The following is a 12,401-nucleotide window of genomic DNA, read 5'->3' as shown; positions in this document are numbered from 1 at the left end:
TTGTGTCCTGTACAAATATGAATAATTATATTGGTAAAATCTGACCTGTAGTAAGTCAGTCAGGCTTCTGTGAAAGTACTACAGCCTTTAACATGATGAAATTACAGTAGGGTGATTTACTGTAATTATTTTTCTTCAATATTTGTGTACTGTATAAATATGAATAATAATATGGGTAAAATCTGACCTGTAGTAAGTCAGTTAGGCCTCTGTGAATGTGAGCACACATGAGAATGAGTCTACATCTAGGTGAAATACTGTACATATCTTTTCCCATATAGCTATTTTTGTGGTGTAAATAACATTAAGGTGCTTTAGCTGATGTGTACTGTATGCTAATGATAAGAGATATAGCCTGTTTCTGCTTTATATGTAGCATGTAGTTAGTGGTATAGTAGCCTTCTACCTGTAGTAAATATCAAATATCAAACCTAAACACAACTTTACTGAGCTATTAATATTACTGTACTACTACAGAATCATCACAACAGATGATTAATTCACATACTTTACTATAGTATAGTTCAAAAACACTATCAATTACTACAGTATTTTTAATGAGGCCTGATTTATTCATAACAACTTAACTTTGACCCAATCATCGACATTTATATAAAAATAAAAAGGGTGAATGAATGAAATTTTGGTTAAAACATTGCTAGTGGTGCTTTTTAATTCTTTATCTTAATATATAAACGAACAAAACAAAGAAAATACAAATACAAATACACACACACACACACACACACACACACACACACACCATGTGCCCGAGTGCTCGAGCCTTTTAATTCTGACACAGATTACTGCTGGGCGGGGACGAAACATGATCCTCGGCCTTTATTCTGGCACACGGCGGCCTGTGATTGGTGCAGCAGAATCCTCCTTTGACTCTGATTGGCTGCGTGTGCGTGGAGGCGGGGCTTGAGCGGTCAGCTGCAGCACGCACAGAATGAGCTAGAAGCGAGGCGGTGATGGTGGACGTCTGAGAAGCTGCATCTGTGGAGATCCTGAGGCTGTTTAACACACGGAGGACACACTGACGAGTGAGTACAGCACACAACACACACACAACACACACACACATTCCACCACTGAGAACACACACAAGAGAGCGGCGCCGGAGATAAACACTGTTGCATGTGTGTGTGTGTGTGTGTGTGTGTGTGTGTGCGTGTGTGTGTGAAATAATGGTGTATTCGGCAGTGTTTAGACTCGATGAATGCGTGAATAAATGAACTGCAGAATCTCCAGCATTCACTCATTGAGGCTCTGCAGACTCTGAGCATCTCTGATCTGGCCTACACACACACACACACACACACACACACACACCAGCATCAGCATCAGCATCAGCGCACACACCTCAACCAGGAAGAGGACAGATGCTTCAGGCCATTGTAGGATTTCATCGTAGGATTGCAAAAGGGATATGTATATATATATATATATTAAGTGCTGGGCAAATATGAATGCATCCCAATAAGCATTTGTTTTGACATAATACATGTGTGTGTGTGTGTGTGTGTATTTATTATATATTTATATATACACACATGCATTTATTTGAGGAAATGTTTATAGTTATTGATACAAATTCTGTATAAAAGTTAAATATCTCTGCAAAAATGCTTTGTATAGTATTTATTTTTATACATGTGTCTAATAATCACTTATGCATAATAAATCTATATAATTACACACATTCATTCATTCATTTTCCTTCAGCTGAGTCCCTTTATTCATCAGGGGTCGCCACTGTGGAATGAACCGCCAACTTAACCAGCATATGTTTTACACAGTGGATGCCCTTTTTATCACTGGGAAACACCCAAACACACTCATTCACACACACACTCATACACTACAGCCAGTTTAGTTGATCAGTTCCCCTATAGCGCATGTGTTTGGACTGTGGGGGAAACCGGAGCACCCGGAGGAAACCCACACCAACACGGGGAGAACATGCAAACTCCACACTGAAACACCAACTGACCCAGCCGGGACTCGAACCAGAGACCTTCTTGCTGTGAGGCTACAGTGCTGACCACTGAGCCACTGTGACCCCCTATATTACATTAAACATGTACACTTATAAGTCGTTGGTTGCGTATGTTGTGTAGATATGTACTGTACTGCATATTGCACTAGTGTATTGTGTAGAGCTGATGTGTGCGTGTGTGTGTGTGTGTTCAGCTGGGGATGTGGTGTGTGTGGCTGCTGCTCTTCTCTCTGTCTGTGGAGACTCTGAGTTCCTCCTCCTGTCAGACCTGCAGGAAACTGACCCACAGCTTCATCAAGGTGAGCTCCACAGCAGACTCATCACTGAAAACTCTCCTCGAGTGCTCTGAAATCTGCATGTGGAAGACTGGATGTTTGACATAACCTCAGCTGAAGTATGAGGAGAGTCTGGTCATCACTGTTTTAAAGACACTCGATTATAGATATAATGGGGAGAGTCTAAAAAATTAAAATTAGATTATTTTCTTCCCTCACTGTCGGATTCTTCTGCTTGTTTTGAGGAGAAACTCTCTTCATTTTGACTCATTATTGCTGAAATAAAATAATGTACAATATATTTAAACAAAACAGATTTATTAAACAGATATATTTATTAAATATTAAACATATATGTTAGATATAAACAGATGTATTTATTAAAATAATATTTTAGTCACCAAACACGTTTAGAAATGGAAAGATAAAACAATTAAATTCAAACAAAATATTGCAAATATTGCACTTGATTTTTCCTCTTTTTTTTAATTTGTATGTAATATTTTCCTCTAATATATAGATGTGATTGGAGTGTTATCGTGAGTTATTTTGTTCGATCCAGATTCAGCTTCAGTACTCACTAATCTAATGTATATGCACTGATATAATATTGTAGAGTTCCTGTTAAACATGTGAATTTAAAAGAGAGATTAGTGAGGGGTGTACTCATATATGCTGAGCCCTGTATATATATATATGTATTATAGTAATAATAATAATAACTGTATAGATAAAGTAACACATATGAGGCTGTACAGCAATACAGAAAATATATCAATACAAATATGCTAAAGTACAGCAGGAAACTATAAATGAATCAATTAAAAACAAAGTAAACTCTGTGCACTTCATTCATAACTAAACCAGGAGCAGGGAAGTCAGCGATAGCTTTTGTTATTATTTATTTCTATTTTTTCATATTTAAAACATAAGAGGAAGGGTTGCCAAATGGTGTCAAAGCTCTCAGTATTACTGCATACTGTATACCTCATCTTTTCTATTTGAATAGACTGCATCATCTACTGTACACACACACACACACACACACACACACACACACACACACACGCACACACACACACACACACACACACACACACTGCTGGTCAGATATGCACCATCACAGTCTAAATGCTGGGCTGTTCCAATAATATACACAGTTGAAGTCAGAATTATTCGCCCCCTTTTTGATATTCTGTTCAACATCATTTGGGAAATATTTAAAACAGATTGAGGAATTTCTCTCAGTATTTCCTCTAATATTTGTTCTTCTGGAGAAAGTCTTATTTGTTTTATTTCAGCTAGAATAAAAGCAGTTTTTAATAGTTTTAAAGCCATTTTAATGTCTAATTATTAGCCTCTTTAAGCTGTATTTGTTTTCAATAGTCTCCAGAATAAACCACTGTTATACAATGACTTGCCTAATTACCCTAACTTTACCCTAATTACCCTAGTGAAGCCTTTAAATGTCACTTTAAGCTGAATACTAGTGTCTTGAAGAATATCTAGTCTAATATTATTTACTGTCATCATGGTGAAGAGAACAGACATCAATGATTAGAGATGAGTTATTAACACTGTTATGATTAGAGATGTGCTGAAATCTGCTCTCTGTTAAACAGAAACTGGGGAAAAAAATAATTTAATAACTAATAACTCAGACTTCACCGGTATCTCTGGTGTTCAGGCTTTGACTCTTCTATTTAAAGTGTTTACAGCAGATCCTTTACTCATCTGCTCTACCCTGTTATGGGAGTAATGGGGCTTTTGCCAGTGTTATTTGATGTATTTATTCATTCATTCCTCTTTCCTCCATGTTCTGCTGTGATGTGGAAAGGGTTAATGCTGCTGCTGTTTCAGGGTTTGGAGCGAACGGCCAATAAGAACTTCGGTGGTGGGAACACGGCTTGGGAAGAGGAGAAACTGGCCAAATACGCACGCAGGTGAGCCGTCTAACTTCATCATGCTGAGCTACTGCTGGAGCTGCAGGCTGCGGTATGTGGGAGTTACACCTAGTGGTTGATCTAGGTACTGCAGTCCAGATTCTACATATTAGTGTTTACCCGCCCCTCAGTGCAGACACAAGATGCTAGATTGACACACAAACAGGAGCATGTAAGCATGTCTGAATTTGAGCCTTACACTAATGTAAGGATTGTGATATTTGCTAATTAAAAACTCCCTCTTGTTTATTTCTATAATTGTGAATCTGTGTGTCATTTCTGCATCTGCCCTCCAGAGGGCGCACTTTCAGCTGCCTCCGCATGCACCGAGAGCCCTCATGACTGTAATGAAACACGCAGTCTTCCACAATCTGGCAACCTGGGGTGCTGAAATGTAATTGGCTAAACTGGCAGTGGGCGGAGTTACAGAGATCAAAGCAAAGACAGACATTCTGAAAGCAGAATAACTGACTCATCTCAGATCAACAAATCTGTTCCTTTAGCATCATCTAAACACATATTACAGTGTTGTTATGCTTTAGGAGAGTCAGAAACATACAGCACCATTCAGACCTGTGTGTGTGTGTGTGTGTGTGTGTGTGTGCAGTGAAACGCGTCTGCTAGAGATCGTGGAGGCAGCGTGTGATAAATCTGACTTTGAGTGCAACAGACTGCTGGAGCAGATCGAGGATCAGGTGGAGACATGGTGGTTTCACAGGTGAGAGCGCTGCGTGTGTGTGTGTGTGTGTGTTAGTCCTGTCCTGGTGTATTTTGATGTCATGAATAATTGCGTGTCATCCAGTGCATTACTGCCCCCTTCAGCTCTGGAGTGTGAATCAGACAGTAGCTTTACACACTGCAGCAATAGACAATACTGGAGTGTGCACTACATCTGAATGTGTGTTCACTACACAACCATCAGAGAAGTAGGTTCTATCTAGTATGGGAGTATTTCAGACACAGCCATGCCGTACGTCACGTTGCACACTTCAGTGTCTGTGACATAGTGTACACGTGACATCACTGCGCTACAGACTGCAGCTGCAACTATTTGCAACATTTCCCAGTACTGGGTTGCAGCTGGAAGGGTATCCGCTGTGTAAAATATATGCTGGAATAGTTGGCAGTTCATTCCACTGTGGCAACTCCTGATAAATGCAGGACTAAGCTGCAGGAAAATGACATGTTTGAGACAGCACATGCTGGCGTCACCTGCTGGTCAAAACTGTGTAAATTCAACACAAAATCAGACAAAACACAGATTAAGATAGACTTTTCAAACATAATGTGAACTTTAAATTGAAAATATGAAGCTATAAACACATAAACGCCTATCAAATATCATTAAATACTGTCTGCACTTTTAAATATTATTAACTATTATTCCTTTTAACTATTAAAACATTACACACTCAAGCTGATCTGCGATCAGGTAAAACCTATGACAGCTCGTCGACGGCATGGGTGTAGTGGTTAGTGCATTGACACATGCTCTCCGGTGCTCATGGTGACCCGAGTTCGATTCCCGCCTTGAGGTCCTATGCCGATCCTTCCCCTCTCTCTTCTCCCCACACTTTCCTGTCAATACTCTCTACTGTCCTGTCAAAATAAAGGTGAAAACCCCGAAAAAAGAATTATAAAAACAACTCTGACAGCAGTTCAGTGATTCTCCACTAGGGGGCGATCTGAGTGATCCTGCAGGATTAATGTGGATGTTATGCTATTACACAGATCGCCCTCTAGTGGACAAACATTACATTTTCTAAACAATAATGAACTCGTTTACTGAAATCACATGACCTGCCAATCTGATACATGCTCACATACACTGACCTGAAACTAAAGATTTGGACATGTTGGAGGCTTCATGAATCAGTGCTTTAAAAGCAGCTATTAATATATATGTGTGTGTGTGTGTGTGTGTGTGTGTGTGTGTGTGTGTGCGCGCGTGTGTGTGCATGTGTGTGTGTGTGTGTGTGTGTGTGTGTGTGTGTGTGTGTGTGTGATTACAGACAGCAGGAGGCGCCAGACCTGTTTGAATGGCTGTGCATTGAGGAGCTCAGACTGTGCTGCCCAGCGGGACACTACGGACCTCAGTGTGCAGGTGAACACACACACATTGTACATTTTTATGCGTCCTCCATTAATTTAGCCTAAACTGGAGTAAAATAGAGGAAATGTATAATATACAGTGAGCTGAATCCATTATTATTGTAAAATAATCTGCCAATGAGGGAAAATAATGTTCATATACATGAGTATTTGACTCGCCCCATTGGCAGAGTGTTTAGCTTGTTGTAAACGACTATATTTGTTCATTGTCTATAGAATGCTTCTTGATTTGAGAGTTTTGAGAGGTTTGGACTAGAAACACGTCAGAAACTCTCCGATAGAAAAGCTTTCAGCAGTGCTCAGATCAGTGTTCTGTGTCTAATAGTTTAGTTGTGTGTCCAGTAACTGTGTAATAATCAGCATAAAGTAGATCCAGCCGGTGATGATCAGAGAATAAACCCTTCAGTCTTCTACAGCAGCTGCTGATGATCCTGTACTGCTTTATTCTGTGATCATCACCGGCTGGATCTACATCATCCCTTACTGATGAAACACCACAGCTGTAAGGCTAAGCTGATGGTCAGTGTATTCCTGCGGTGTGTGTGTCCAGAGTGTCCGTCGGGACCCACAGGTGTGTGTGGAGGTCTGGGTCGCTGTGAAGGTGAAGGCACGCGTCTGGGCGACGGAGACTGTGTGTGTGACCCGGGATATGCTGGAGTTCTGTGTCAGGAGTGTGCAGACGGATACTACAGAGAGAAGAGCTCCAATCACACACAACCACCCTGCTCAGGTAACACACACACACACACACACAACCACACACACAATGTGTTTCGATGGTACCAGTAGTGATAATCTTGTGCTGTGGACGATGTGAGACATGTACTGTTCTCTGATGAGTCCACCTTCACCGTGTTTCCCACATCCGGGAGAGTTACGGTGTGGAGAAGCCCCAAAGAAGCGTCCCACCCAGCCTGCTGATGCCCAGAGTGAAGCATGGGGGGATCAGTGATGGTTTGGGCTCAATATCATGGTGTTCCCCATGCCCAATACTGCTGCTACTCTGGAGGAGCATGTGACCCAATGGGTCAAACATTGTATCCTGAAGATGGTGGTGTGTATCAGGGTGATAATGCAGCGATACACACAACAGGACTGGAGACAGAGTGGTTTGATGAAAGTGAAGTTGAACATCTCTCATGGTCTGCACAGTACCCAGATGGTAACATTATTAAGCACTGGGGGGTGTATTGGAGGAGCGAGTCAGGAAAGGTTTCCCTCAAGCACAGCTCAGAGTTCCTTTGGGTGCTGTACAGGACTTGTGTATGTGGTTCCCAGATCAACTGGTGCTGTATTGAGGAGGAGGCGGAGGAGCTACAGCATACTGATCAACTACTGCGCTCTAACACCAGGCCTTCAGTTTCACTGTCCAGCCCCTGTATAGCAGCACATGATGAGTGTTTGTGTGTTTCAGCGTGTCATCACTCCTGTAAGGTGTGCAGTGGTCCTCTGGAGAAGCAGTGTCAGCTCTGTAAATCCGGCTGGATCCTCCACAGCAGCAGGTGTATCGGTGAGCAGAGCAGAAACACAGAACACACACCTTCACCAATCCACAGCTCACCTCCAGGGGTTTACCTGTTCTGTTTACCTGGAACACACTTACTCAGAGCAAAGACTGGGGTTAAAGTCGGCATGAAATGGACTCTTATAATTATACAGAAGAGCTTGTTATAAACGCTGAGCACTACATTATAAAGATTACAGAAACTTCAATCAATATATCATAACCTGCCCTCCCTCCTCATAATGACTCTTCACTTCTGATCACATGGAATGCCTTTAGGGCGGAGCTATCAGTCCTTTAGGGCGGGGCTATCAGTCCTTTAGGGCAGAGCTATCAGTCCTTTAGGGCAGGGCTATCAGTCCTTTAGGGCAGAGCTATCAGTCCTTTAGGGCGGGGCTATCAGTCCTTTAGGGCGGGGCTATCAGTCCTTTCAGTGCATCACGATAGAGGAAAAAGCACAGTCTTAACTTCCGTTTCACAGCGACTTTAAAAATTGACTTTCATCTTTTAAACACACATGACTGTCTAAAGCCAACATCTATCATCTTTCTTTCTTTTAATCTCTGTGTGTGTGTATTACTCCAGATGTGGACGAGTGTGGCACAGAGTTGGCTCGCTGTCCGTCAAACACATACTGCTTCAACACCGACGGCTCTTACGAATGCAGAGGTCAGTCGCACACTAACACTCAATGTGTGTGTTCAGTTGTGTGTGTCAGCGTATGGGTGTGAGTGTGTGTGTACTGATACAGTTGTGTGTGTTTGTCTGGGTTTGTGTGAAACTGTTTTGTGTATTCGTGAGTGTGTGTGTGCTCTAATACAGTTGTGTGTGTGTGTGTGTGTGTAAGTACTCACCCAGTATTGTTGTGCAGGCTGTGATCAGGCGTGTGTGGGCTGTATGGGCAGTGGTCCGGCTCGCTGCAAGAAATGTGCTCGAGGCTTTAGGCTCACCGGGGCCAAGTGTTTAGGTGAGTCTCATATCAGCTGTGTGTGTTTAATTATGGTCTGTTCATGTGTGTGTGTGTGTGAGGGTGCTCCTCATAATCCCTCTGTGTCCTCAGACATTGATGAGTGTTTGGAGCGGACCATCGCGTGTCCGGGCCTGAATGAAGCATGTGTGAATGAGGAGGGCTCGTACCGCTGCGAGTGTGCGGATGGCTTCATCAGGCGGGACAGCATCTGTGTGGAGAATCTCACACCTGGTGAGCACAGACATACACAACCCTGCACACATACACACTCCTGCACACACACACTCTCACTCCTGAGTTGACAGAGTCGAGGATAACAGAGTCGAGGTTAACATAGTCGAGGATAACATAGTCGAGGTTAACATAGTCGAGGATAACAGAGTCGAGGATAACATAGTCGAGGATAACATAGTCGAGGTTAACATAGTCGAGGTTAACATAGTCGAGGATAACAGAGTCGAGGATAACATAGTCGAGGATAACATAGTCGAGGTTAACATAGTCGAGGTTAACATAGTCGAGGATAACAGAGTCGAGGATAACATAGTCGAGGTTAACATAGTCGAGGTTAACATAGTCGAGGATAACAGAGTCGAGGATAACATAGTCGAGGTTAACATAGTCGAGGTTAACATAGTCGAGGATAACAGAGTCGAGGATAACATAGTCGAGGATAACATAGTCGAGGTTAACATAGTCGAGGTTAACATAGTCGAGGATAACAGAGTCGAGGATAACATAGTCGAGGTTAACATAGTCGAGGTTAACATAGTCGAGGTTAACATAGTCGAGGATAACAGAGTCGAGGATAACATAGTCGAGGATAACATAGTCGAGGATAACATAGTCGAGGATAACAGAGTCGAGAATAACAGAGTCGAGGTTAACATAGTCGAGGATAACAGAGTCGAGGATAACAGAGTCGAGGATAACAGAGTCGAGGATAACAGAGTCGAGGTTAACATAGTCGAGGATAACATAGTCGAGGATAACATAGTCGAGGATAACATAGTCGAGGTTAACATAGTCGAGGTTAACATAGTCGAGGATAACATAGTCGAGGATAACAGAGTCGAGGATAACATAGTCGAGGTTAACATAGTCGAGGTTAACATAGTCGAGGATAACATAGTCGAGGATAACATAGTCGAGGATAACATAGTCGAGGTTAACATAGTCGAGGATACCATAGTCGAGGTTAACATAGTCGAGGTTAACATAGTCAAGGATAACATAGTCGAGGATAACATAGTCGAGGTTAACATAGTCGAGGTTAACATAGTCGAGGATAACATAGTCGAGGTTAACATAGTCGAGGATACCATAGTCGAGGTTAACATAGTCGAGGTTAACATAGTCGAGGATAACAGAGTCGAGGATAACATAGTCGAGGATAACATAGTCGAGGTTAACATAGTCGAGGTTAACATAGTCGAGGATAACATAGTCGAGGATAACAGAGTCGAGGATAACATAGTCGAGGTTAACATAGTCGAGGTTAACATAGTCGAGGATAACATAGTCGAGGATAACATAGTCGAGGTTAACATAGTCGAGGATACCATAGTCGAGGTTAACATAGTCGAGGTTAACATAGTCGAGGATAACAGAGTCGAGGTTAACATAGTCAAGGATAACATAGTCGAGGTTAACATAGTCGAGGTTAACATAGGCGAGGATAACAGAGTCGAGGTTAACATAGTCGAGGATAACATAGTCGAGGTTAACATAGTCGAGGATAACGGAGTCGAGGATGACGGAGTCGAGGGTGACGGAGTCGAGGGTAACGGAGTCGAGGGTAACGGAGTCGAGGGTAACGGAGTCGAGGGTAACGGAGTCGAGGGTAACGGAGTCGAGGGTAACGGAGTCGAGGGTAACGGAGTCGAGGGTAACGGAGTCGAGGGTTACGGAGTCGAGGTTAACGGAGTCGAGGTTAACGGAGTCGAGGGTAACGGAGTCGAGGGTAACGGAGTCGAGGTTAACATAGTCGAGGATAACATAGTCGAGGTTAACATAGTCGAGGATAACGGAGTCGAGGATAACATAGTCGAGGTTAACATAGTCGAGGTTAACATAGTCGAGGGATACAGAGTGGAAGATAACGGAGTCGAGGATAACAGAGTCGACGATTACGGAGTTGATGGTAAAAGAGTTGAGGATAGGAGAGTTTGAGTTGTCTATCAGTGTTTTACAGAGTGTTCTGCCTTTTATAACAGAGTTAGAGAGTTGACCTGAACACAGAGATACACAAGAAAGCTGAAATGACAAACAATCCAGAAAACAGAAGTCTCATATAAAGGTGTATTATTTGTAGAGATAACTCTATATATAATGTGTGTGTGCGTGTCTGTGTGTGTTTGTCTGTGTGTATGTGTGTTTATCTGTGTGTGTGTGTGTGTGTGTGTGTGTGTGTTCTCTGCAGCGGGGCCAGAGAAGGGCTTGTTTGACGACATGACGGATGACGAGGTGTTGGTTCTGCAGCAGATGTTCTTCGGCGTGGTGATCTGCGCTCTAGCTACGCTCGCTGCTAAAGGAGACATGGTGTTCACCGCCATCTTCATCGGGGGCGTCGCCGCCATGGCCGGATACTGGCTGTCAGAGAAGGGAGACCGCGTTCTGGACGGCTTCCTCAAGGGCAGGTAGAGGAGACACTGACCTCAATCACTCACTGACTGATGGAGACAGCAGGAGCTGAGGATGACGAGGAGGAGGAAGATGATGAATAAAGATGATGAAGATAACGAAGAATAATGAGGATGATGAAGATGATGATGGATTGGTTTCTAACACTGTGTTCAACAGTTGTGCTGCTGCGTGTGTCTTTTGAGACTCAGTGTGTGGATGTGTGTGTGTGTGAGTGAGAGAGACGGATGCAACACATTCAGGTGAACTACTGTACATATTAAGGAGATCCTCATTTACATCAGACTGTGTGTGTGTGTATTTCTGGAGATCAGAGAAGATGCTGAGAACATTTCCTGATGCAGGAGTACGGCGCTGACACTGATCACGTGTGTGTGTGTGTGTGTGTGTGTGTTAATAGATCATGTTGATTTTAATGAGGTTCACACATTCGTTGATTCATGATTTTAAGACTTTATAGTGACTCTGTTATTATTATTATTATTTTGTATTCATGATTCCCCTTCAGGGTGTGCGTGTGCGTGTGTGTGTGTGTGTGTGTGTCTGCTTGAACAGATTCTCTGAGGAACACTAATGTCTGTGGTCTGCTACTGTAGTTTTGCTCTTCACAAGTGCAATATGAAGCGGTCCTGAAGGTTCTGACTGCGCACTAGAATGTGTTCATGTTTATTCAGATTTGATTAATCACTCTTTCAGCTCATTTCCTCTGGCAGTGGGAGCCCTATTTTAAATATGCAAATGCGACGGCTGTGATTGGTGGGTTCCTCGGCTCTGATTGGCTGTAGATGAGATGTGTTGTGTCTGCATGCTTTAGTTTAGTTTATTTGAGTTGTGTGTGTGTGAATGTGACGACTGAGCTCTGTTCTGCCAGCCTTAAAGTCAAACATGTTTCCTTCATCACCTGCTGTTTGGATGCTCAACTTTATAATTAAATTACTATTTCATTCAGCTG

At 42.7% G+C, this 12,401-nt stretch overlaps 1 protein-coding gene across 1 annotated transcript; it reads left to right on the top strand.

The window, feature by feature from the left end:
* The first annotated feature begins 950 nt into the window (after nucleotides 1-950).
* On the top strand, nucleotides 951-12,397 carry LOC130234265 (protein disulfide isomerase Creld1). The gene is made up of 11 exons (XM_056464540.1): nucleotides 951-1,046; nucleotides 2,197-2,301; nucleotides 4,138-4,220; nucleotides 4,828-4,938; nucleotides 6,233-6,324; nucleotides 6,883-7,062; nucleotides 7,747-7,842; nucleotides 8,422-8,505; nucleotides 8,708-8,803; nucleotides 8,897-9,037; nucleotides 11,229-12,397. The coding sequence occupies exons 2-11, from the start codon at nucleotides 2,203-2,205 to the stop codon at nucleotides 11,447-11,449; spliced, it is 1,203 nt and encodes a 400-aa protein (XP_056320515.1). The 5' UTR covers nucleotides 951-1,046; nucleotides 2,197-2,202; the 3' UTR covers nucleotides 11,450-12,397.
* Nucleotides 12,398-12,401: the final 4 nt, after the last annotated feature.

The sequence above is a fragment of the Danio aesculapii genome, chromosome 8 (genome assembly GCF_903798145.1).
Source record: "Danio aesculapii chromosome 8, fDanAes4.1, whole genome shotgun sequence".
Classification (NCBI taxonomy): Eukaryota; Metazoa; Chordata; class Actinopteri; order Cypriniformes; family Danionidae; genus Danio; species Danio aesculapii.
Note: the sequence above shows the minus strand (reverse complement) of the source record. Positions and strands in the feature narration are given on the sequence as shown.